This window comes from Pogoniulus pusillus, chromosome Z (genome assembly GCF_015220805.1).
Source record: "Pogoniulus pusillus isolate bPogPus1 chromosome Z, bPogPus1.pri, whole genome shotgun sequence".
NCBI classification, from domain to species: domain Eukaryota; kingdom Metazoa; phylum Chordata; class Aves; order Piciformes; family Lybiidae; genus Pogoniulus; species Pogoniulus pusillus.
In genome coordinates, this window is record NC_087309.1 from 89,260,334 (window position 1) to 89,286,881 (window position 26,548).

Below are 26,548 nucleotides of genomic sequence, written 5' to 3' on the forward strand. Positions count from 1 at the left end.
TTTAGCCCTGTCTCTCCAGTAAGGTGACTGGTGGAGCAAGCTGGGGAAGGGAACCATTCTCATTCCATGCTGGTGGCAGAAGCTGTCAAAAGAAAAGGTCTTAAGATGCTGCTGCTGTTGGTGAGGAGGAAGACACCAAAGAGGATCAAGCCACAGGCATGGTTGGTGTAGGGCAGGGAGGTGGCCCAGGTGTGGCCTCAGGAGTCAGAGAGAGGCAGGTTTCTGCAAACCATGCTGGGATGCTGGGAAAGAAACATGCCCAGGCTATAGACACCCTCATATCACAGACCCAGTATGGGGGAGGGTTAGAAGCAACCTCTGGAGATCACCCAGGCCAACCCCACAGCTAAAGCAGGGGCACCCAGAGCAGCTTACCCAGGATCACAATGGACAGGTGTGTTTGAAATGTCTGCAGATAAGGAGACTACACAACCGCTCTGGTCAGCCTGCTCCAGGGCTCCAGCACCATCATAGACCTCACATCATCATCATCATGTGCATATGGAATGTCCTGTGTTCCAGTTTGCCACTTGTTCTGTCACTGGACACCACTGACAAGAGTCTGGCCCCATCCTATTGCCCTCCACCCTTTATCTCATGCTGAGCATTGATCAGATCCCCTCTGGGGCTGCTCTTCTTCAGCTCAACAGCCCCAGAGCTCTAAGCCTTTCCCCTCTCAGAGATGCTCCAGGCTCCTCAGCATATCTGCAGCCTCTTCTGGGGCATTTATAGCCAAGAACTGGACACAGGACTCCAGATGCAGCCTTGCTAGGGCAGAACACAGCAGGAGCAGAACCTCCTCTGACTTGCTGGCTGCATTCTTCTTGATGCTCCCCAGAACACCACGTGCCTCCTGGGCAAGTGGAGCCTGCTTCTGGCTCACAGCTCACACTGAGTTCACTGATCACACAACTGCAGTGGACATAAGAGGGAGATGTGCAGTTGCCAGGTACGCAGCCATGGAAAGGTGCTGTGGGTGATCAGCACCTGAGCAGGAGGTGCTGATCACCCACAGCACAGGCACTGGTGACAGACATGGCAGTGAAAAGTGGTAGCAAAAGTCACAGCAATGGCAGTCAGGCAGAGATGGGCTTTTCTCTCTGAACCTGCGTGGAGCAGTTGAGCTTTGCTTGGTTTGCTGTGGGTTCCATGCAGTAGTTGGCCACATGGGGAACAGAATCACAGAACCCCAGCATGGTGGTGTTGGAAGGGACCTCTGAGGATCATCCAGTCCAACCACCTTGCTAAAGCAGGGGCACCCACAGCAGCATGCCCAGGATCACATTGTCCAGGTGGCTTTGGAATATCTCTGGACAAGAAGACTCCACAACCTCTCTGGGCAGCCAGCTCCATGGCTCCACCACCCTCATACCAAAGAATTTTCTTCTCTTGTTCAGATGGAACCTCCTGGGTTCCGCTTTGTGCCCATTGCCCCTTGTCCTGCCACTGGGCAGCGCTGAAAAGAATCTGGCCAAGCACAGGGCTTGGGAAAGTACAGAGTCTGGGAAAAGACAGGTGTTCCTGTCTTGAGAATGTGGAAGCACCGAGGCTTGTGGATGAGTGACCTCCATAAATGCTTTGGGATGTTGTCGTGAAGCTCTTCAGGGCAGGAGCAGTTCTGCTACCTGAGCTTAATGAGTGCATTCCTGAGCGATCCAAAATGAAGGGCCAGAGTAGCTACCCAGTCACTGTCTGTTTGTCTGGGAGCCTGCCCATGGCACTTTCATCTCTGTGGTGTACAGGTGTGTGCACACAGGTAAATGTCGAGTTGGGTACCACAGCACAGCTGCCTGGCTGCCATCCTATGAGAAAGATTTCCTCTTGTTCAGATGGAATCCTCTGGGTTCCATTTTGTGCCCTTGGCCCATCCCTCCACCAACCTTTCACGATCGTCTAGGACAACTGCCCTGCAGTGAACAGGGTCATCTTCCACTAGGTCAGGTTGCTTAAAGCCCCAGACAACTTGATCTGGTTTGTCTCTAGGAATGGGACATATACCACCTCTGCAAACACTCTGTTATTCACTCTGCAAGTGAATAACTCCCTCCTTATATCCAGTCTGAATCTTCCCTCTTTCAGAATCAGGGAATCACAAATGTTGGAAAAGATTTCCAAGGTCATTCTGTCCAACCATTACCCCAGCACTGCCCTGTGCACCACCGGACTCTGTCCCTCAGGACCACACCTACCGAGTTTTGGCAAACATCGACGGATGCTGATTGCAGCACTGCCCTGCACAGCCTGTTCCAAGGCATTTCAACTATGTGGGGGAAGACGTAGTTCCTCACTTTCAACTTAAACTCTCTTGACACAACTAAAGGACATTTCCTCTCCTCTGTCACTTGCTACTTGGGAGAAGAGACCAAGATGCCTCCAGTTCCAGCCAGTGGCCAAGCAGGTCACGATGAGGCAGCAGTGTGATGCTGAGAGGCCTGGGGGAATCTCAAGGATGAGCACAAAACATCTCTACTGTGAGGAAAGGCTCACAGGGTTGGTGCTTTCCAGCACGGACAAGAAGGGGCTCTGGGCACACCTTCCTGCAGCCTTTCACTACTTACGGAGATGGGGACAGACTTTTAAGGTAGGGCCTCTTGTGACAGGGCAGGGGCGGTGCTTTGAAACCCAAAGGGGACAGCTTCAGGCCGGACAGGGGCCGAGTGGTGCAGCACTGCAGCAGACTTCCCAGGGGGGTGTAAGAGCCCCGTTACTGGGGACATTCCAGGTCGGCTGGAAGGGGCCCTGAGCAAGCTGCCCCAGCTGCACATGCGGCTGCTCCCTGCACGGAGGGCAGACTAGGTGAGCTTTGGAGCTCCCTTCCAGCCCACGCCAGGCTCCGATTCTCTGCCCATCAGAGTTAAGCACGATGGAGTCGTCCACTTCCACGACAGCCTTCCAGCCTCTGCAGCCCGGCGGTGTTAGTGCCAAGGCTTTGCTTGCCTCTGGCTGCCTTCTTGGCTGCAAGGCTACACCCACTGCACGCTGCTCAGAGCCGCTGGGTGGCCTCGGGCTGCTCCTGGCACCTGAGCAAGCAGCCTCAGAACACTGCGTCTTCGCAGCTGGCAGCCTGCACCTCAGCAGCCTCTTCTGCCTGCCCTGCTCCGTTCAGCTGGGCTTGCAAATGCACTTTCACTTTCTTCCTCACCTCCGAATGCCAGGACTGGGCACACGGCAGGGAGTGGGCTGCGCTCCGCAGGCAGAGCAGCCTGGGCGTTAGGACTGAGGGCTTTAGGCTTTTCCACTTCCAAACTCTACCGAGCACAGCCCCCAGAAGGGACTCGGAGAAACACCTAACAATGCAGGAGGCAATGTGCAGCTCACTCCCTGTCTGTGAAGGGAGGGATCCTTCCTTCCCACTGAATTTGCTTTGCCCTGGAGGGGCTTGAGGTAGCAAAGCATTTCTGACCATCCTCTGCCTGCCTTAACCCCTGCTTCACCTTCAGCATAAATGAAACAGGCAGCAGGCAGGAAGAACACAAACGAACCTATTTATTACTAGACAGCCTGAGCTGTTCTCCACTGCAGCAGCAGGACAGTGAGCAGGCTCCGCGAGTTGTCCTCCTGGGCTGCAGCACCAGAGCTGAGGCCATGCTGAGTTCTCCTCGGTCCTGCTCCAAGCTGTGCCAGCAGGACCTGGACTCAGGCACTAGTGGACTCCCTTCCTGGCTGCCTTTACTGCGGTGATCAGCGGGACCAGGCTGCAGACAGGCCCTGCCAATGCTACGAATGGGTGCTGTGCAGAAGAAGGAGGCGTTACTGGCCTGAGCCAGGGACCCACAGGCTCAAGCAGTGCTCCTCTGGTTGTCAACCGTAAGCACAGAGAGGGACTGAAGGCACCACTTGCCCCTGTGCCTGCCAGCTCAGTCCCTTGCCCCCACGGTGCCAGCAATCCATTTCTCAAGGTGTTCTCAGCTGCCTGGGATTTGGCTCTGCCTTAACTCCGGCAATGCTGCTGCTGTGCCAGGGCCTTGTTCAGCTCTTGCTTAGCTCCTCTTCCCTAAAGCCATGAGCAGCTGAGGAAACCCTTCCCTAGTGCTGCACTTGCAGCTGCTTTGCATTTTACCTGCAGAAGGTCCTGGGCAGACCATCGCCTCTCCACCTCCACCTCCAGGCAGCAATGAAGGAAGTCAAGAAGGGCAGCGGAGAGCTTAGCAGGGTTCTGCAGCTCTGGTGTGCCATTGGCAGCAATCAGGTCACACACCTAGAGACAAAGCGTCACAGGACTTCATCTGCTGCTTTCAGATGCACAAATGCTCCTCTGGACCCCTCGCTGTTCTTTCAGGTCTAGTCTCAGGGGCATTTTCCTCCCTGGCACAGGCTTAGAGATGATGTTTCTCGACTGACAAATCATCCTGCCTGCCGCAGCCACAGCCTCGGGCACTGCTCTGAGGTTGCAAAGACTCCTTTGCCTGCAGCTGTGGCTGGAAGGCTTTTGCTAAAGGTTCCCCCCTTGGAGAAACCTGGCACTGGGCAATTCTTGAGCTCCAGCTCTGGGGGAGCCCAGCACCAGAGGAGAAATGCCAGGCCTGGCACGCTTCTGGGCTGCCTGTGAGCCACTTCTGCTCTGAGCTTCTGCTGTTAAGGCAACCAAAGCTGTGTGCAGCTTCTGCTGCTGTGCTGCAGTGGCACTCGTGGAGGCAGGCTTTGGTGGCCCTGGCTCAGGTGGCCCTGGCTCAGGCCGAAGCCACTGAGATTCTCTCTGCCGGCAGACAAGAGGTGGCAGCAGTCAGCAGGACGATGGCATCTGCTGCCGTGCCCCTTACCCTGCTGTCGTTTTCCCAGGCGTAGGGAGGTTCTCCTTCTGCCAGCTCCACCGCTGTGATGCCAAAGGGACCAGATGTCCACCTTGGGGCCGTAGGGCTCTTCCCTCAGGATTTCAGGAGCCATCCAGTGGGGAGTTCCGGCTTAGGAGGTCCTCTTGTTCTGCCTAGCAGTGAGCAGAGCACACACGCCAAAGTCAGCTGAGAAGAAGACCAGGTCCTGTTAGAGCCAACTGGGATGGGGACAGCAAGCCAGAGGGACAGCCTCTGCAGCCTGGGCTGGGAGCAGCTGCTTGGAACTGCTTGCAGAAGCAGCTGTGCCCTGCTTATCAGTGCTGCAGCCAGGGCACTGCTGAACTGGACACGTTACAGAGCCCCCCTGCTCCATGCAGTGGCCTTTCTTCACCTGAACCTTCCTCTTGTCCCTCCCTCTCTGGGGCAGGAGCTGCCCAAGCCACAGCCACTCCCCACAACTTTTCCCTTCCTGCCCTCCTCTGCATGCTGCAACTGCCCTCTCAGCTGACAGCAGTGCCCTGGGCACTGCCACAGCCATCACTTCTGGGTACCTGGCAGGCAGGCCACGAGCTGGCCACAAGTACCACAAGCTAGCAAGGCTGCCTCCAGCCAAGGATACCTACCCAGCTTGACAGAGACATCCATTCCAAGCAGGATGTTGCAGCCTTTGACATCCCTGTGGATGATCCTGCTGGAATGAAGGCAATTCAGGGCTTGCAGGCACTGAGGGATGCAAAAGCAACAGGAGGATAAAACTCTGTGGCCTGGGTTCATCCCAGCAGCAGGCAAAGGGCTCTAAGAGCTTTCATTCCTAGACAGACTGTGAGCACTGCCAGAGCCTTGTGCTCTCCAGAGGCACAATTGCTGCTGCAGTGCCAGCAGAGCAATGACCTTGCAAAGGTAGGCCTAGGAGCTTCTGCAAGAGAGCTGTCCCGTGGTGCAGTGTCCCCTGAAGGCACAGGCAGAGCGGCTGCTGCTGTGCCGGCTGTGCTGCCTCCTTCTCCCTGGCCAGCACTGGCTGGCCAGAGCAGCAAAGCCCTTTCCTTCAGTGGGAAGTGGATCTTTTTCAGGTGGGAGGCTGCACGACCCAGAGTCGATGGGCAGGCTGCACAGCAGGTCTGAGGCACCCTGTCCCAGTGTCTGGAAGCACAGGAGGCATCCCTTACCTCCCTGTAGACAGCTCCTGTCTGCCCTTCTTCCATACACGTGGCCTTAACCACGTCAGCCAGGGAGCCTCCGGCCACATATTCCATGACCAGCCAGAGCTCAGCACCCACCAGATAGCTGGAAAGGAAACCGTGGCAGAGTCGAGTAGCACTAGAGAGGCCACTTCTCTGTCAGCAAGTGCCTGTGGCTGGCACTCTGCAGAGGAACCTTCACCTGGCAAGAACAGGACCCCTCCCTCACCTGTCCAGGTAGCTGACGATGTTTGGGCTGCTGTGGTCCTGCAGAACCAGGATCTCATTGGTCACATACTCCTCATCCTCCGAGCCAACATGAATGTGCTTGATGGCCACCTGGGGTGAGAATGAACTCCATCAGCTGCAGCAGGCTGAGCCCGAGGGCAGGGTGGACTCACGGTGAGAGTGTGTGCAGGGCCATAGCCCAGCTGTGCCCAGCTCTCTGCCTCTCAGCCTGGGCAGCTCAGTCCCCCACATGACAAGCTCCCGTGTCTCTGCTGCCTTGGCTGCTCCTTCCAGGACACAAGGCCACGTTGAGTTTGTGCAGCAAAGAAACCACCTTGCCCTGACAGGGCTTTTCCTGGGCAGCTGAAGAGAGCAGCTGATGGATTTGGCCGGCTGGCAGCGGGCTGTGTTTCGGCGGAAAGGGCCAGGGGTGCCCTGAAAGCCCCAGCCCCAGTTTGCAGCCCTGGGCAAGGCAAGGAAGAGCTGCAGAAGCTGCTGCCGCTACTGGCACTCACCTCTCGTCCTGTGGCCAGCTCAACAGCACGATGGACGGCTCCGTAGCTCCTGGGAGCACAGCAGCAGCAGAGAGAGGAGAGGAGGGTTAGTGCCTGTGGCTGAAAGGCAGCTCTGCTGCCTGCACTGCTTCCGAAGCTCTGTGCTCCTCCACTTCTCAGCCAGGAAGCAAAAAGGCTGCAGCAGCAGCAGTCTGCCTATCCTGGCTCATCCCCTCTCGTTGCCTGCGTGGTTCTTTTTACCAGGGACTCCTTCCCCTTCACTCCTAACTGACCCACAGCAGCAGAGGCATGAGCTGCCTGTGGCAGCACACTCACTGCTCTGCAAGAAGGGCCTGCAGTCTGCAGGCTCTGCTGAGAGCTGCAGCAAATCAGCTCAGGTGGCCTCTCAGGGCAGAGCTCTGCCCCTCTCTCTGCACTAGTTGTTGGGAGGCTCCTTTGCACAAGGCAAAGTCCTCAGCCCCAGGACTGCCAAGAGGCTGTGAGGGCAGTGGCCATGGTCTGTGACTGGACTTACCCTTGGCCAAGCTTCTCAGCTTCTGCGTATTTGTCCTCAGGAGGCCCTGTGCTCACAATGCTCCCTGGAAGACACAACGTGAGAGAGGCTTCCCTGAAGATGCGGCACAGCAGCTCCCAGCCTTCTTGTGCTCAAGCAGAAACAATCTCTGCTTTTGCCTTGGCTGCAGAGGGAAGCTCAGGCAAACCCAGCCCAGGCACAGCTGCTCTCAGAGGCAGCAGCAGTCCCCCGAGGGCTCTCTGCCTGCCTCCAAGGACGCTCTCAGCTTGTGTGGGGAGCTATGAGTGACTCCTGACACTCGGCTGATGAGGACCATTGGGCAGGGCTCATGCCAAGGCATGCACACAGTGCAGCTCTGTCTCAGACAGAGTGCAAAATACATACTGAGCTTGTCCAGGGGGACCTCCTCTGTCTGCTGCTGCCCATCCTTCTCTCTGTAGGATGCCCAGGGGGAGACCTGTGATGAGAAATGGTGTAGAGTCAGAAAGGAGGCTTGCAGAGATGCCCCAGAGGTGGCACTAGGAGTGCCGACCCTAGCACTCTGGTGAAGCACTAGGTCACGGCAGGTCTCCATCCCTGAGAGACTTCATGCAGGAGCTGCCTGGTCAGAAACTGTCACTGTGAATGACACCAAACACAGTGCTGAGCAGAGCTGGGACTCACTGATTTCCTGTCTTCAGGTGCTGGGACCGTGAGAGGAAGAGGCTTTTAGTCATCCCAGTTTTCAGCATCCTCGGCCACAACTTCCTTCACTCTCTCAAACTGATCTTCACATTCCTCATTATCAGCCTCCTCTCTGCCATATTCATCCTCTTCATAGCCACCTGCTTCATCCTCACCCCCTTCAGCAGGCAGCAACCTATCGTGCAGGTGTCCTGATCCTGGTGTGTGCTGTGGACAGACAGGGCTGCCTGGTCAGAAACTGTCACTGTGAGTGAAACCAAGCACAGTGCTGAGCAGAGCTGGGACTTACTGCTCTGGCACGTCCAGACAATGGCACCACGACAGGAAGAGGCTCACAGTCATCCTCCCAGTTCTCCCCAGCCTCAGCCTGAGCTTGCTCAACTCTTTCAAATTGGTACCCATAGACCTGAGTTTCATCCTCCTCTCCACCATCCTCCTTCTCCTCATAGCCACCTGCTTCGTTCTCATGCCCTTCAGCAGGGACGAGGCCATGGTGCAGGTGTCCTGACCCTGGTGGCGAGTTCTGTGGGCAGGCAGCAGCACAAGTGACAGTCACCATTTGGGCACTGCATGCTCACTACACACCACTTCAATCTGCTGAGCCGTCAGAAACCAGCCCGGACACAGCCATAGTCCTGCAGGCCTCAGCCCCAAGGTGCACTCGACACAGGGGTCATGGTGGGACTGCGTCCCTGGGAGCCTTGGCCCGAGGGCTGTCTGATCAGAAACGTGTCCCTGAACGACACCAAAGCCAGTGCTGAGCAGAGCTGGCACTCACTGACTTTGCAAGCTCAGGCTGGCACAGCCTCAGAGGTCGAGGCTCAGAGTCCTCTCTCCTCTCATCCTTGTCCCCCTCCTCTTCCTCAGAAGCAGGAGGAGCTCCTGGGTCCTCTGCTCCCGGCCCTGAGTCCTGAGGACAGACAGGAGCATGAGCGGAGTCCCTGCGCTGCTGGGGGAGTTCATTTTGCTGTGTTTCGGTGTGGCTAAGACAACTAAATCCCCCCCGGCCTCAGCCACAGCCTGGCTAACTGCTCTGGCCTGGAGTCTTCCCACCTGCAGGGGCTGCCTGCAGCTCTGCCCCTGCCCACCTGGACTGGCCTCTGGAGAGCTACCCCCAGAGCGGGGCTGGCAGCCGGGCTGAGACTCGGTTCCCTCGGGCAGCTCTGAAGGGCAGTGGAGAAAGGAGCTGCCGCTGTGGGCAGAGCAGGGCTCGGCCGCTCGGACCTTGCCGAGCCAGCTCTCGGCAGGCTGCATGTCCTGAGGCGCTGGAGGCAGCAGAGGAGAGCTCTCGCTCAGCGCAGGACAGGCTGCGCCGAGCCCGCGGCGGATGTGCCCTGCGGAGAGCAAGGGAGCGGCCAGCAGAGTGCGCTGAGCCTGCTGCTGTGGGCAAGCCCAGAGCAAGCACCCCGAGGGGGGCATCTCTCCGGCAGCAAGAGCCTCGACTCACTTGCTGACAGCTCTGCCATCAGCCGGGGCTTGTCCAGCAGACCGCTGAAGGCGTTGGCACACGCCAGGAGGAAGCCAACGCCAGCGAGGAAGCGCTGCCATCTCCGCGGCACCCAGCGCACGGCACCTGCCCGGGCAGCTGCTCCAGAGGCTCTTCCTGGGAAGAGCAGGCCTGGGACACTGCCCTGTGCTGCGGGCAGACCGCCCTGAACAGCGACGCCTCGCACCCTGCTGCTCACCTGCTGCACCTAGCAGGGCTTTGGCATCACAGCAGAGCCCTGCCACCTGTGCTGGTGACAGCGGCGCAGCCACCCAGGCTGCTCTGCAGCTGACCGCCCAGGGCCCGGACAGCTCTGCTCTGTCACTCACTCGCCACAGCTCCTCATGCTCCACAGCCTCTTGCTGAACGGGTTCACGCACTCATGGAGTGCTCTGGCTTTAAGGCAGGTGCCTTAAAGGCCATCCAGTTCCAAGCCCCATCTGCAGGGACACCTTCCACTGGACAAGGCTGCTCAAGCTCCCATCCAAGCTGGCCACGAACACCTCCAAGGATGGGCAATCCACAACCTGCCCGGGCAACCTCTGCCACTTTCTGGCCACCCTCACTGTCAAGAATTTCTTCCTGATCTCCACTCTAAATCTCCACTCTCCAACCCATTGCCCCTTGTGCTGCCATTACAAGCCCTTGTCAGAAGTCCCTGCCCAGCTCTCCTGTAGCCCCCTTCAGCTACTGGAGGGCTGCTCCCTGCAGCCTTCTGCTCTCCAGACTCAGAAGCCCCAACTGCCTCAGCCTGCCCACCAAGGCAAATTGCTCCTGCCTTCTGATCCCCTTTTTGACTCTCCCCTGGACGTGCTCCAGCACCTCCATGTCCCTCTTGTGCTGTGGGCCCCAGAACTGGGCACAGTGCTGCAGGTGGAGTCTCAGCAGAGCAGAGCAGAGCAGAGCAGAGCAGAGGGGCAGAATGCCCTCCCTGCCCTGCTGCTCTCCCTGCTTTGGGTGCAGCCTAGCACACAGCTGCCTGCTGGGCTGCCAGCAACCGTTGCTGGCTTCTGGGCAGTTTGTCACCAACTGACAGCCTCAGGTCCATCTCCTCAAGTCTGCTGTAGGTAACTCCTCACCCAGCCTGTGTTGGTGCTTGGGATTGCCCTGACCCAGGGGCAGGATGTTGCACTTGGCCTTGTTGGACTTCCAGGAGTAGCTCAGAGAGCACGGGAGCAGCTGAACCTGTGCCCCTGACATACCACTGTGAGGGAACAAGGATGCCCACAAGCAGCAGCCAACAGCACCTTTGGCTTTGGTTGGAGAGATCTTAGAGGTCATCTGCTGCAACCTCCCTGTCATGGGCAGGAACACTTCTTATGAGACTTGGCTGCTCAGAGCCTCATCCTGCACGGCCCAGAACATCTCCAGGGAGGGGGCATCCACAACCTCCCTGGGCAACCCAATCCAGATTCTCACCACCCTTGTGCTGAAGACCTTCTTCCTAAACTCCAGTCTAACCCTGCTCTCCCTCAGCTTCAAACCTGTCTCTGATCTGCCCTGTCTCTAACACCCTTATGCAAAATCCTGCTCCAGCCTTCATGAAGGATCCCTTCAGCTATTGGAGGGCAACTTTATCACCAGGGATTCCTGAGGGTCCTGTCTTCTCCAGGCTGAATATCACTCAAAATCAATTTGCCCAACGTTGGATGCCAAAATAAAAGATGTGATGGTTTGGGTGTTACCCGCCCCCCACACTTTGGAAATCACCCAGACTAGGCTCAGCTGGCTCTGGAAATTGAATGAAGCTATTTATTTACAGCTTAGCACAATATACAAGCAGATATCCACAGTACATACAGATATACACAGAAATATACAAGGTAAAAGGTAATACAAAAACACAGCAGCCCTCCCAGAAACCCCAGGAGGGGCTCCCAACTGCCCCTTCACCTTCCCCTTATCCCTCTCAACCTTACCTCAGTCCCAAGGAAGAATAGAGGTTTGGCCAGGGGGACTGTCAGGATCGTCCATTTCCTCTTGTCTGCAGGGAAAGTCTGAGCAGGGCAATCGTGAAGGAGATGGGGACAAGCAGCCCAGCCACAGGCCAGCAGGGCTGGCCCAGAGCCTAGCACTGAGTCAGCTGTGAGGCAGTGGGGCCTGCCTGTGGCAGGCAGGGCAAGCAGCAGCTGCTGGCTCTGGGGAGCTGCTTCCTGGGAAAGCAGAGAAAGGATGCAGGGAGGCTGTCAGAGGCTGTCTGCTCTCCCCCTCTCTGCCAGCCAGAGCTGAGCATCAGCCACCAGTGCTGGGCAGAACACCTCTCTTGCTATCACCATCCCTGAACAGGCCTTTCTTGTCTGACGACACAGGACTGCCCGGTTCAGCTCCAGAGGCAGGGCTGCCCTCCTGTCCCCTGGCAGCATGGCTGCCCTCCAGCCCCAGCAGCCTGGAGCCTTCCCACTGCAGTCCTGCACGGCCATGTCTGTCAGCTACCACAGCAAGGTCGCCATGTGGCCTCCTCCCAGCTCTGCAGGCAGATTGGGCAGCAGGTGTCCAGCTCCATGGCCATGCCCTCCTTGTACTGCAGTGAGCTGGGGGCATCTGGAGACGTCTGGCTGACCCCTCTCCCTGGGGCTGCTGCAGCAGCTGGCACACTAGAAAAGGGAGGCCATGGCCGTGTGCTGGCCCAGACACAGCTGGAAGATGTGCCTAAGGCCCTCAGGAAGGAAGCCTCCCAGCTGCCCAGACTGAGGTGTCCCTGCCCAGCTCACTTCTGCTGCTGTGAGCCTGCATCCTGACTGCCCTGGCTGCCTGAGCCTGGCAGGGCTGAGAAAAGTCCTCCAGTGGCTCTGGGGTTGGGCTCCCAGAGCTGCCACCAAAACCTTCCTGTGCATGACCACCAGCACCAAAGCCTTCACTCAGTACTCTGCACCTTGCCAAGTCACTGGTGACACTTGGCACCCCATGGTAAGCTGTGAGGAACAGCCGGTCAGAATCCACCTCCAGGTGTCATCTCTGTCCATCTCTGGGTGGGCACTGGAACACATGCCCTGTGGGCATTCGATGACATGGAGTCACAGAATACACTGGGTTGGAGGGGACTCTCATATGTCCCTTCCTCGAAGGTCCAAGCTTCCTGCAGTTAAGCAGGGGGAACTGCCAACTAGGTCAGGTTGTTCGGAGCTCTGTCGAGCGTGTACTTGAATGTCTCCAGAGATGAGGCCTTCACTACCTCACTTGGAAATCTGTTGCCGCATTCCACCACCCTCATAATAAAGAACTTCTTCCTAGCGTCCAATCTAAACCTACATTGCTCTAGTGTAAAAGCTCTCCTCCCTGTCGTAGTGCTGCCTGCCCTTGGAAACAGTCCCTCCACAGCTTTCTTGTAGTCCACTTGAGCCCCCTTCTGGAAAGCTGCTCTAAGGTCTCCCTCGGAGACTTCCCTTGCCCAGGCTGAACAGACCCAACTCTCTGAGCCTGGGTTTGCAGGAAAGGTGCTCCAGATGTGATCTTTGAGTTCCTCCTGTGGTTTCCCTCCATCAGGTTCATGTCCTTCTTGTGTTGGGAGTCCCAAAGCTGGACACAGCACTGCAGATGGGGGTCTCAGCAGAGCGAAGCAGAGGGGCAGAATCTTGTCTCCCTATCTCTGGCCATGCTGCTTTTTGTGCAGCCCAGGCTGCCATTGCCCTTCTAGGCTGTGAGTGCCTATTGCTGGCTCATGGGGAGATTCTTACTCACCAGCACTCCCAAGTCCTTATCTGCAGGGTTGGTCTCCATCCCTTCATTCCACAGCTTGTGTTGATAACAAGAATTGTCCTGATCCTGGTGTGGCACTTTGCACTCGGCCTTGTCGAACCTCCTAAGGTTCACCTGCTCTCACTTCTCCACCTTGTGCAGCCCATCAGAACCCACTGCTCAACGATGTCCTGCCAGGCCATCCTCAGCTGTGCTGTGGCACCAACATTTATGTCTGGGGTTACCACACCATCACTGCCACCCACTGCATCCTCTTCTCTTGTGCTTGTAATCAATGTTTGATGCCTGCCACCAAAACTTGGGCTGTGTCTTCCCAGGGCTCCAGGCAGGTCTCTCTCTGGCCACAGCAGACACCTCCAGGCACATAAGACCTCACCATTCATGCTCATAGCAAGGCTTGCACAGCCATTTCCAAAGGCTTCCCAGGCAGATTATGCCCAACCGCAAGGTTTATTGTTTGCTCTGCCTGCAAGTGAGGGGAGTGAACGTCAGGGAAGGGACAAATCAAAAAAGGAGCTTCAGTATTCAAGTTTGTAACAGTGAAGAACTGAGAGTGGAAAGAAGCTCATACTATGTAAAAAGACTATGCTTTTCCGTAAGTCTGTCCTTGAACAGAAGATGGGATTTAAAGAGTAATTAATCTGTATGCGAGATATTTAATGCCCGTGTTTGATGTTAGAGGAAAAAAAATCACCAGGCAAAGCAGTGCCTTCAGGAACAGCTGCCACTAACTGCTACACTGAACTGAATGATCTCATCCTTGAAAGACCTGGAGTGACCATGTCCTCCTGGAACTCAAAACAAGATCTCATGAGCAACCCCCTGAGTTTTCAACTGAAAATTACATTGTGCTGTCTTGCTTTTCCAGTTCTCAAACTCCTTCCCTAGTGAAGGCAGTAACATGTGCCTTAGGTGAACAAGGCCACCAGAATCCTGGCCTGCATCAGCAACAGCAGGTGAGGGGCACTGGTGAGGCTGCATCTTGAACCCTGGGTTCAGTTTTGGGCTCCTCACTCCGAAGGACATTGAGGTGCTGGAGTGTATCCAGAGAAGGGCAACAAAGCTGGCAAAGGGTCTAGAGCACAAGTCTTGTGAGAAGCAGCTGAGGGACCTGGAGTCATTTAGTCTGGAGAACAGGAGGCCAAGGAGAGACCTTCCCTACAATCCCCTGAAAGGAGGTTGGGGAGAGGTGGGTTGGTGTCTTCTCCTAGGTAACAAGCAATAGGGTAAGTGGGAAGGCCTCAAGTTGTGCCAGGGTGGTTTAGGTTGGACAGTAGGAGCAATTTTTTCACCAAAACAATTGTCAAGCCCTGGAAGAGGCTGCTCAAGGTAGTGGTGGAGTCCCCATCCCGGAGGTATTTCAAAACCGTGTACATGTGTTTCTGCAGGACATGGCTTAGTGGTGACCTGACAGTGCTAGGTTGACAATCTTGAATCATTTTGTTTGGAAGTGACAAGTTCTGGTAGACTTAGAATCATAAGATGATGTCTGTCTTTTTTTTTCTCGGTTGAGGGAAATCTGATTCAACACAACAGGAGAGAAAGGAACTGAACAAAGGCTGCAAAGTTCAGGTCTGTATTTGGCTGCTTTCCCTGAACAGCAAACCACTACCATTAACTAAACCCCTGTCCAGCTCTGTGTCTGCAACCTCCATTATAGAAGAATTGAGGCTGCAAAGGCTGAAATCCAGGTGTACACTCACCAACAGCTTTCTACAGCCTTCTGATTCTAGTTTGCTTTTTCTGGTACTCAGGAAAAGGCCACACATCAGAATTGTTTCAGCCATTCATCCAAGAAAGGTCTACAGATAGTAATACCCACCCCAAAACAAGCCACTTCATTAACAAGCATTCAAACCCTCAAAACTAGGCATTTCTAAATGCAGATGGATAGTAAGAGTTTTTCAGTATGATGAGTTTTGCAGTACGAGGTGCTGGAATGTGTCCAGAGAAGGGCAACAAGGCTGGTGAAGGGCCTGGAACACAAACCCTATGAGAAGCTGAGGAAGCTTAGCCTAGAGGAAAGGCTCAGGGGTGACCTCATTGCTGTCTACAAATACCTGAAGGGAGGTTGTAGCCAGGTGGGGGTTGGTCTCTTCTCCCAGGCAACCAGCAATAGAACAAGGGGACATAGTCTCAAGTTGTGCTGGGGGAAGTCTAGGCTGGATGTTAGGAGGAAGTTCTTCCCAGAGAGAGTGATTTGCCATTGGAATGGGCTGCCCAGGGAGGTGGTGGAGTGGCCGTGCCTGGAGGTGTTCAAGAAAAGTCTGGATGAGGCACTTGGTGCCGTGGTCTAGTTGACTGGCTAGGGCTGGGTGCTAGCTTGGACTGGATGATCTTAGATGTCTTTTCCAACCTGATTGATTCTATGACACACCATTTCCCAGGCCAGCACTGGCCACTGCAACGGTATGCTCCTTGCATAAGAATGTGCTGGAATTGCCAATTCTGGTGTTGTCCCTCAAGACAAAAATCTAAGGAATAGAAGAGATGTCAAAGCAAGAGATAAAAGGCATGTAATCACAGGGGTTTGTAAGACTTAACTTTATCACATGGTTAAAAAAGGTAACTGTTTCAGGGGAGTCAAAATATATTTTATTAGCTGCAGAGGTTTCTAGATTGTCTACAGGTCCTCAGGGAACAGCTGGTTTCAATGCACATGTCATTAGTAGTCTCAAGTTGCTCATTAGTAGGGGAAGTTCAATGATAAGAAAATATTGAAGGTTAACTCTCTTAAAGCCTTATCTTCACCATCAATGCATAAGTGACACATGCATCTCAGGGGGAACAATTGGTACCCGGCTTTAAAAAAGCAAAGACTAGTATACAAGAGTTTGTTGCCTTTTTTTTTTTTTTTTACAAAAAACCAAAGAATTACTCAATTGCACAAAGTATCAGAAAAAAACAAATCCCCAAGAGAATACAGTTTTGCCCTAAAAGAGACTGAACAATATGCTGGAAAACTCTAAACGATGACTTCCAACCAAAAGCACAGGCAATGAAGCAGTGAGAACAGAACTGCTCAACCACATCAAACAAGTGTTTATTGCCCTGAAAACAAAGCTTAGCTACACAGGCTGCTCCCCAACCTGTCCAGCAGCAGCTGCTCCTCAAGAGGTGCACATGGATAGAACAGCTACATTGCACTGAGCCACCTTGTGTTTTCTTAACAGCTCATGAAACAAATCAAGTAACTCAGCACAGGTCAGATCAGGTGTGCTCTGGATCCTGTTGTAGAGACTTTTCAGAGCAATAAAGCACTTTGCTTCCTTCTGGCCAATAAAAAAAAAACAATTACAGCAAAGGAATAGAGGCCTGTCTGCACGTGTTCCTCTGTGATCTGTCTTAGATAGCATTGTCCTGCTTGGACATGGAGGTCGTTGGACTCAATGATCTCCTTGGGTGTCTTCCAATCTCTAATATCCTGTGAACAGGATCAGAAGTGGCCAGAAGTGATTGTGATGGAGTCATCGTTGTGGGAAGTCCTGAAGCTCACAGCTTCTGCACTGAATGCTACACTTGTTGAAAGCCTCCAAACAAACCTGTGGATCTTCATTTAGCACAAAACTGCAGTAATTAACAATCCTTCAAACCAAAGATGGATATTCAGTTACTTTGCATCTGCCGCTCTCTCCATCGCTGCTTCCATGCGGCTTTGTTTCAAACCCTAAGGGATAAAATTCAGTGAAATCTTGGTTTTACTAACATGGAAATAAAACACTCTAATTGCAGAGCAAATTATTTTCTGGACAAATGTTTCAGGGATTTAAGTCCCTTACAAATCTGGAATAGCTTTTTACTCAGAATGGGCAGTTTTAAAAGGCTGTGGAGTCTTTCTCTGGAGAGATTCCAAACCCACCTGGACATTGTGATCCTGAGCAGCCTCTCCTAGGTGCCCCAGCAAGGGAGTTGGACTAGAAGATCCCTAGAGGTCCCTACCCACCCCTGTGATGCTGGGATTCTGTGATTACTGACAGTCTGCAAAAATGCTAAATCCGCTCCAACACACAGTATTAATCACTCATACTGAAGGGATGCAGATATAAGACTGCTTAATAATAAACATGCTCATCTTTGCTCCACTTCCATACAAAGACAGAACTGGTTGTTGTGAAACGGTCATAAAACTGGCCAGAGAAGTTCCTGCTGGGACCCTTCCAGTGAAATAAGACTGAAATAACATTTACAACGTACTTATGCTGGTAGATGTGACTACTTGTCAAGGACAATAAAACACACACAATACAAAATACCCTTAAATTTATCTACCATCATTTAGCATAAGAGGTATTAAAATCATCTCTCCCCATTTAACTGCCTGCCAAGAACAGCAACACAAAACCAAAACCACAAAGACAAGACAGAAGCAGCGCATACCAGGTAATACCCAGTGTGGTAACCGCTCATGTACCAAGCAATCAACATGCTTCCCAGGGCTTCTTCGTCCTCAAGAGTATCTGGACTCATGAAGAGTGGTGGAGGAGGAATCAACTAAAAAGTCAAAAAGAGATGTCTGTGTTTCAGTAGGGTATACACCAGGTTAGATAACGCATCCCACAAAACAAACAAACAGAAAAATCAGAATATAATGCTGAAATAGGAATAAATCCTCAAATCATCTGCTGTAAAGGAGTCAGAGATGGTGTTTTATGGAAATGTAGCATCTAAAGCCTGGGAGGAAAAAAGGTATCGGCAGCGTGACTGTGCAAGAAGTTATAATGGGGAAACACTTATCCTCATCAGTGAAATGCTGTCAATCAAGTTACAACAGAAAACAAGGGTGTCAAAGCACTGAGTCAGGATATAGTGTCTCTTCTCTGGAGAGATTCCAAACCTACCTGCCCACCATGACCCTGGGCAAGCTGCTGTGGGTGCCCTGCTTTACCCACCCCTATGATGCTGGGATTCTGTGACAACTGGGGAACAGTCTCTGCTGAAATGCCAAACCTGCTCCCAGACAAAGTACTGGTCACTGTGAAATGCAAGGGAGTTTCTTCAAATGATTTTTCTCTGGATATTTTCATCAACAAAAGCAAGAGCACAGCAGACCTTGTGCACTAGATTGTTATAATACAGTAACTGGGTACTTTCTGAACTGGAAGATGCAGACTCCAAACACAGAATCTTGTTCTAAAAAGCACAGGTGGTGAGCACCTTCAGTTAGAGAACTGAACACTCATCCCTGAACACTTTCTTCTTCCTCCCTCCATCACTTACTGGTGGCATTGCTGGGAAGGCTGGAGGCCAGGCAGGTGGAAACAATGGAGATGTCCGGCATTTGGATCCAGCCTATAAAAAGAGGAAAAACAATGACAGTGGAATAGTGGAAATTAAAAAGACATTTCAAGTGTTAGCATTTTGCTTAGAAGGATTATTTGAGACAATTTTCACATACCTTAAACTAAAGGCAACATATCGCAGCCATGCAATGAAACAGCAGTAACAATTCACAGCAGCTGTTACTAGAATTGCTTTCTTACTAGGAAAGTAAACGTAATATGACACCTGTTGCTGAGGAAAACAGTGTTGGAACAGGGTACTGGTTCACAAAAGAATTTTTAACAAGGTTTCTTCTAAATAGAAGTCAGCACTGACACCCTCACACAAAGCACAGCTAGTACTGTCCACAGGCAAACAAAGTTTCTGTTCCTTTGTGGCTGGAGACACAACTAAATTCCACTAGACTTGGGGATGTCTTAGATACAAATCTACTGATATGAGAGGAAAAACATAAAATAAAATCTTGTGAATAAATTATGGACAAACATCAATATTTAAAAACAAAATGCTGCATTTAGCTGCACTGTTATTTCAACACTCTGCACAACAGGGAAAACAAAGAGTGTATCAATACTGCTGATAACCCAGCACACAGATTCTATGACATTTCATTTTTTCTGCCTTTAATGCCCTGTGTAGTGTCCTGTATGGAGAAGAGCACTGGGAAAGCTGCCCAGCACAGAAAGAAGTGGGGGTGTGGGCTCAGGTGTCCAAGAAGGCTGACAGCATCCTGGCCTGGATCAGCAACACTGTGGCTAGCAGGGGGAAAGAACTTATTGTGCCCCTGTGCTGGGCACTGGTGAGGATGCACCTTCAATCCAAGGTTCAGTTTTTGGGCCCCTCACTACAAGTATATTGATGGGCTAGAGTGTGTCCAAAGAAGTACAACAAAGCTGGTGAAGGGTCTGGATAACAGGGCTGGTGAAGAGCAGATTAAGTATCTGGGTTTCCTCAGTCTGGAGAAGGAGACCACCTTGCTCTCCACAACTCCCTGAAAGGAGGCTGGAGTCAAGTGGGAGTAGTAAGTCACAGGACAAGAGGAAAGAGTCTTAAGTTGCATCAAGGGAGGTTTAGGTTGGATATCAGAAGAAAAATTCCTCACTGAAAGGGCTCTCAAACACTGTAACAGGCTTCCCAGGAAGATGGTTGAATCTCCATCTCTAGAAGGCTTATAAAAGGCAGAAATGTGGTACTCTGGGAAGTGGTTTAGCACAAACCTTGAAAAAGTTCAGAGAATGGTCGGACTTGACTTTATAGGCCTTTTCCATCAGAAATTATTTTATTCTGCATTAGTTGGCTAGAAAAAGTGCAATCTTAAAACATTAACAGCACTGTCACAGTCCAAGCATCCACACCCCTTTTAAGTCAGAAGACAGCTTCAAAGCAAGTGTTGCCTGGAGAGAAAGCTCTTCTCACTAGACAGCAGCACTGCAAAAGGGCTATGCTGTGTCCAGCTTATTACAAAATGCCAAACCAATGGGTTCTAACAGGCATGATTGCATATCCATCCTCAAAAGGTTGTTACCTCCTTTCTAGACAATGATAAACATCAACCTATCATCTCTGAGTTTGTAACCACACCAGGCTTACAGTGGCACACAGATTTTTCCAGTTAAGGCTGAGCTTACCCTTCCCAGTTCTGGGGCTCCCAGTGGTGTTGAAAATTTTAGGTTTTGAGGAGAGGACCTTCCTTTTGTGCAGCTGTTTTTGTTTCGAGAGGACTGCGAAGACTTTTCACTTTCATCTGTTGAGCATGGAGTATCATTTTCATTCTAGGAGACCAAGACATTTTTATGAGATGTGCTACACAAGAATTTATAGCAATCAGTTTTAGTGTGAAAAACCTTGAGAAAGACACATCCATATCCTTCCCTCCCTCAAGCCCTCCCAGTTCTACTCAGGAAAGGCCTTACAGCCTCATAATTTTATCTGTTTGTTGTTTTAGCTGTTATCTTTCACATGTAAACTTCTTGTTGTTTCCTCCGTTCCTTCCATGCTGAATTCAAGAAGATAATGCTCCCGTTCCCTCCATCAGCTTGTGCTCATTCACAATGCATTCAAGGTATCTATTCTCACTCTGAGCAATGCCAGTGACATCAGAAATACTGGAAGAGCTGATTCCCCCCATTTTCCTATTCCTTTTCAAAAGAGTTAAAAGAGCATCCCTCACCTCCCCACAATTCACCATCCCATCTACTCTTTCGTTGCTGGTTGGAGGAAGTAGATCAGCCAGGTTCTGCTCCTCTTCATTTCCATATCCCGTGTAAGTAATAACACATGTGCCTCGCTTCTGGTTGATGGAGGAGATAGTTGCCAAATACACGTTGCCATCTTCGGACCAAACAGCACTGCAGCTGTCGCCGACTTTCCACTGCAACAGAAACAAGTCAACACCTGCAGCAATGAGCAGAGAAAGATATTTTTTTCTGCACTACTTTTTGTCCCAGGCATGAGATGCCTCCCTCACACCAAGTTTAATCTTTGTATTTAGTTAAATACAAACAGCACAGAGTAGTATTTGCTCGATGTAACCCACAAACAATGTTTACAACATCACCACCCACCACCCTCCTTTTTCCACTTGTTTCTCAAGTGGACGAAAAAGCTTTTCCCTCCAGGGAAGGAAAAGACGCAGCAGAAGCATGCCGACAGGAGAGGTAACCTGTTTGAGAGGGACTGTGTTGCTCTTCTTCCGATTTCTGTTCTTTTTATTGTTTTTTCTCTTCATTCCCAGGCGTTGCTCCTGCTTGTCTGAAGCCTCCGAACACTCTCCATTCTTTAAAGCGTTCTTCAGGGAGAAAAACAAAGAAACAAACCTCAGGAAAACTATAAAAGGCAGCCCAGGGCCCTCAGCCCAGAGTCCCACCACGGGCGGGTCCCCTCACCCCCATACCTTGAAGGAGGCCACCGCCTTGTCGTACGCCTTGACGAGAGCCGTATCGTCCCACAAGTCCGAGGCATCGCTCTGCGGAAGACAGAGACCGCGTTATAACCGCTCCGCAGCCCCATCTCCGCCTCACCACCCCTCCCAGCACCCACCTGGCCGGTCCCACGCCGGAACAACACTCGCTCCGCCATTAGCAGCCCCTGGCCCCGCTCCTCCCGCCTCAGCGCAGCGGCCTGCGTCACTTCCGGCGCGAGCCCGCAGCTGCCGCCCGTGCGCCCTGGCGCGGAGCCCGGGGCCGGGGGCGCAGCGCGGCAGGGGCACAGCCTGCGTGGCACAGAGGTCAGCTCTTTGCCATCCCCCCGCAGCCTTGGGGCAGAGCCCGGGGCCGGGGGCGCAGCGCGGCAGGGGCACAGCCTGCGTGGCACAGAGGTCAGCTCTTTGCCGTCCCCCCGCAGCCTTGGGGCAGAGCCCGGGGCCGGGGGCGCAGCGCGGCAGGGGCACAGCCTGCGTGGCACAGAGGTCAGCTCTTTGCCGTCCCCCCGCAGCCTTGAGGCAGAGCCCGGGGCCGGGGGCGCAGCGCGGCAGGGGCACAGCCTGCGTGGCACAGAGGTCAGCTCTTTGCCGTCCCCCCGCAGCCTTGGGGCAGAGCCCGGGGCCGGGGGCGCAGCGCGGCAGGGGCACAGCCTGCGTGGCACAGAGGTCAGCTCTTTGCCATCATCTCCAACTAGATCCGGCTGTGCAGAGCCACATTAAGTCTGATGTTGAATGTGTCCAGGGACAGGGCCTCAACCACATCTCTTGGGAACCTGTTCCGCTATTTCACCACTCTGACAGCGAAGGGCATCCGCCTGGTGTGCAGCCTGCGTCTGCCGTGCGCGGCTTCCAAACGCTAAAGAACCTGTAAGAACAGTTAGCACAGCGTTTGGTACCGGTATCTGCAAATACGGTGCAGAGAGCCCGCCCCGAGTCTGCCTCCGAGTCTCATTGTAAGCACTGCATAGCAATTCTATCAGGGACCTGGGTGAGGCTACAGAGTGTAGCCTCAGCAAGTTGATCATGATACAAAACTTGGGTGGTGGGGCTTACGCACAGACTGTTCTGCCATCAGACAAGACCCGGACAGGCTGGAGAGTTAACAGAGGGTTAAATTGAGAAAGCTCAACAAGAAGAAGTGTAGGGTACTACGCCTGGGGAGAAGTAACACCGTGCATCAGCACTAGCTGGGGACTGACCTCCTGGAAAGCAGCTGTGGAAAAAGATCTGAGAGTCCTGGATTGAGCCTGCAATACACCCTCGTGGCCAAGAAGGACAGTGCTGTCCTGGGATGTGTCAAGAAGAGTGGCTGGCAGGTTGAGGGAGGTTCTGCTCCCTGTCTGCTCTGCCCTGGCAAGGTCACATCGGGAGCATTGTGTCTGTTTCTGGGATCCTCAGTTTGAGAAGGACCTCGGGGCTGCTAGAGGTAGCTGAGAGAATCGAGACTTTTTAGCCTGGACAAGAGAAGACTGAGGGGGGAACTTGTCAATGCTTACAGGTACTTAAAGGGTGGATGTCAGTCACTCCTCATAAGATTTATTCTCCAGGCTCTTCCTCAGTTCCGTTGCTCTCCTCTGCACACTCTCCAGCATCTCCACATCCTTTTTGTAATGAGGTCCCCAAAACTGAGCACAGTACTTGAGGTATGGCCTCACCAGAGCCAAGTACAAGGGGACAATCACTTCCCTAATCCTGCTGGACACAGTATTTGTAATGCAAGCCAGGATGCCATTGGCTTTCTTTGCCACCTGGGCACACTGCTTGCTTATACTGAGTTGTTTGTCTGTTGCCATCCCCAGGTCCCTTTCTGCCAGGCAGCTCTCCAGCCATGCTGCGCTAAGCCTGTTGCATTGTTTGGGTTGTTGTGATCAAAGCGCAGGACCTGGCATTTGGCCTTATTTGAGCTCATGCCATTGACATTGGCCCATCCATCCAATCTATCCAAGTCCCTCTGTAGAGTCTCCCTATCCTGCAGATCAACACTGCCACCCAACTTGGTGTCATCTGCAGACTTACTGATGACACACTCTGTGTCTCCATCAAGGTCATCAATAAAGATGCTAAACAGAAGTGGTCCCAACACTTAGCCATGAGGGACACCACTTGTGACCTGCCACCAGCTGGATTTAACTCCATTGACCACCACCCTTTGGTTCCTTTTGTCCAGCCAGTACTTCATCCAGCAGAGCTGTGCTTGTCCAAGCCATGAGCAGAGTTTGGCTCTGAGAATTCTGTGGGGAATGGTGTTGTCATGCAGCAGTGCTCAGTGACAGAACAAGGGTTAATGGGTGCAAACAATGAACATAGGAAGTTTCATCTACACATGAGGAGGAGTTTCTCTACTTTGAGAGGGTTAGAGGACTGAAAGAGGCTGAACAGAGAAATGGTGGGCTCTGTTTCTGGAGTAATTTCTGTCTCTGCTTGGATGTTGTCCTGTGCAGCCTTCTCTAGATGATCCTGCTCTGGCAGGGAGGCTGGATATGATGATCTTCAGAGATCCCTTCCAACTCCTGTCTTTCAGTGATTCTGTTCTGTTGCCACAGACTTCTAAACAGCCCCTTCCCGAGCTTCCTTAGGCTCCCTTCAGACAATGAAATGGAGCTATAAGGTCTCCCTGGTTGTCCTGGTAAGGCATAAATCCTGCCAGGCCGGATTAACCCTTGCTCTCCTCCTCCTGTTTTGTGGGTTCAGGAGTGGAGTCAGATGAGCAAACAATAAGAGTTTGTCCTCAGCAAAGCCTTGAGGGCTAGGGGACTTGGCACCACATATCAGATGTCTTGTGCTGCCCTCATTGTGACTGCGTGGTCAAACGAGGCATGAAGCTTTGAATTCAGTGGCCAGAACAATGGTGCTAGTGCCTATTGGCCAGTTTGATTTTCAAACTGAAGTATTTAATGGGGGCTGATATAGAAACTGAGCCTTTCTGCATTCAGCCTTCCTGCCTCTCATTGTTTGTGGCTTGTTAAAGGCGGCCACATGCATGCAGCTCACACCCACCAGCTTAGCCGCAACTCAACTCTCCATCCCTCTGCCTGGAATGTTTTGTATTTTACCCTGGGATTGTTATCGTGAGTTTGAAAGTGTCTTTGATACAGGAGACTTACTCAGAGACCAAAAGCATCATGAGTACACATGCTGGAGCAAATTCCAAGACACCATAAGCATAGTTAGAATTTTTCCTGTTTTCACATTACTGTTTCCAAGTTCTGATTGTTTAAATTGTTTAATTCTGTGCAGTTACTTTCTGTCGACTGAAAATCCAAAGAATCTCAGGGAATTTTCCCAAATTTTGAATATTAATAATTAAAAAATGTTAATACAAAAATTAATACTGATAATTCATAACGAGTATTAATTTTCAATACACTGGTGCCTTCTCCAGACTTAACAAGTCCAATTCTCTCAACCTGTCCTCATAGCAGAGGTGCTCCAGCCCTCTGATCACCTTCGTGTTCCTCCTCTCTAGCAGTTCCATCAGGTCGATGTTCTTGTGTTGGGGGCCCCATAACTGGGCACAGCACTGCAGGTGAGGTCTCCCCAGAGCAGAGGAGTGGGATCCCCTCTGTCTTTGCCCGTGCTGCTTTTGATGCAGCTCAGTCTGCTACTGGGCTTCTGGGCTGCAGGTGCCCATTGCTGGCTCCTGGGCAGATTCTAATCCACCAGCACTCCCAAGTCCTTCTCTGCAGGGCTGCTCTCAATCTCATCATCCCCTAGCCTGGATTGATACTGAAAATTGCCTCAACTTAAGTACAAGACCTTCACTTAGCCTTACTGAACCTGAGGAGATTCTCCTTAGGCCATTTCTCCAGCCTGTCCAGTGGAGGGCATTGTGTCCTTCAGGCTGATCTGCTGCACCACTCAGCTCGGTATCATCTGCAAACTTGCTGAGAGTGTCCTCAGTCTTTCTGTCTAAGTATCATTGGACTGGACTGGCTCTCAGCTGGGCCACCTGAGAGTAGCCCTCCAAAATGGCTTAATTAATCACCAGCTCCAAGTGTTGCATCAGTAGAACTCCCCTCAAGTGCATTAACAAAAAGTTAAGGACATAGACCTGCTGGAGTGGGTCTAGAGGAAGGCTGCAAAGATAATCAAAGGGCTGGAGCACCTCTATTTAACATACAGGCTGAGAGAGTTGGAGTTGTTCAGTTTGGAGAAGGCTCCAGGGAGACACTATAGCAGCCTTCCTGTACCTAAAAGGGTTCTATGGGAAGACTGGTGAGGGACTGTTTCCAAGGACATTTAGCACTAGGTCAAGGGGCAATCATCTGAAACTAGAGCAGGGCAGGTTTAGATTTAGGAAGCTCTTCAGTATGAGGAAGGTGGAACACTGAATCAGCTTCCCAGGGAAGTGGTGGAGCTCTGAGCAACCTGCTGTAGTTAGGGGGTATCCTGAGGGAGCTGACAATATGACCTTCAGAAGTTGCCTGCCAACCCATTGCATTCTGTGACTCCATGTCATTGAGTCCCCACAGGTATGAGTTCCAGTGTCTGCTGAGAGGTGGACAGAGATGTCACCTGGAGATGGATTCTGACCAGCTGTTCCTCACTGCTTACCCTGGGGTGCAAAGTGTCACCCAGTGATTCATGTCCATGCTCCATTAGAGTGACTTGGCAAAGTGTGGAGTAATGAGGGCTGGTGGTGCTGGTAGTCCTGCTCAGGGAGGTGTTGGTGGCAGCTCTGGGAGCCCAACCCCAGAGCCACTGGAGGACCTTTCTCAGCCCTGCCAGGCTTAGGCAGCCAAGGCAGTCAGGATGCAGGCTCACAGCAGCAGAAGTGAGCTGGGCAGGGACACCTCAGTCTGGGCAGCTGGGAGGCTTCCATCCTGAGGGCCTGTGATAGTCTGATCCTCTCTCTCGTTCATCAACAAAGATTGCATCGTCCCTCCTTAATCAACAAAGATAAAGAAGATTGCATCATCTCTCCTTAATCTTGTTACTTCTGGGACTCAGACTCAGGGGCTTGGCCCAAAGCTCAGGGATGCAAATCAACAGACAATACCTTTGAAACTCCTGGACCTCACCCTGGCTGGACTGCCCAGGAAGCCTTCATCTTATCTCAGCTACCCCCAAGGGTTGTGTATGCAGGGTGTGGACAGATGTAGCCGAGAGAGGGTGGAGGCCCTCCCCCCGGCGACGCCGGACCCCTGCGAATGCATAAGAATGCACAGGAAGATGCACAGGAAGATGCCCAGGGGGGCTGCAGCTGGACACTGAGCAGAAAACTGTATAAAAAGGCAGGAGAAATGCCTGCCAAAGTGTGGCATTCCCACCAGAC

At 52.5% G+C, this 26,548-nt stretch overlaps 2 protein-coding genes across 2 annotated transcripts; both read right to left on the reverse strand.

The window, feature by feature from the left end:
* Positions 1-3,516: 3,516 nt before the first annotated feature.
* Positions 3,517-11,797, reverse strand: LOC135192969 (serine/threonine-protein kinase PAK 3-like). The gene is given in 18 exon segments (XM_064176357.1): positions 3,517-3,730; positions 4,061-4,198; positions 4,761-4,823; positions 4,825-4,958; positions 5,396-5,495; positions 5,939-6,056; positions 6,180-6,289; positions 6,694-6,742; positions 7,208-7,271; positions 7,592-7,664; positions 7,961-8,098; positions 8,181-8,414; positions 8,670-8,801; positions 9,116-9,225; positions 9,339-9,494; positions 9,577-9,739; positions 11,297-11,361; positions 11,779-11,797. Coding segments are annotated over 18 exon segments (1,953 nt in total). The 3' UTR covers positions 3,517-3,643.
* A 3,805-nt stretch (positions 11,798-15,602) lies between these two features.
* Positions 15,603-21,455, reverse strand: SMN1 (survival of motor neuron 1, telomeric). The gene is made up of 8 exons (XM_064176435.1): positions 21,393-21,455; positions 21,247-21,318; positions 21,016-21,141; positions 20,524-20,724; positions 19,982-20,125; positions 18,291-18,362; positions 17,451-17,564; positions 15,603-16,740 (listed from the first exon to the last, which is right to left on the reverse strand). The coding sequence occupies exons 1-8, from the start codon at positions 21,429-21,431 to the stop codon at positions 16,684-16,686; spliced, it is 825 nt and encodes a 274-aa protein (XP_064032505.1). The 5' UTR covers positions 21,432-21,455; the 3' UTR covers positions 15,603-16,683.
* Positions 21,456-26,548: the final 5,093 nt, after the last annotated feature.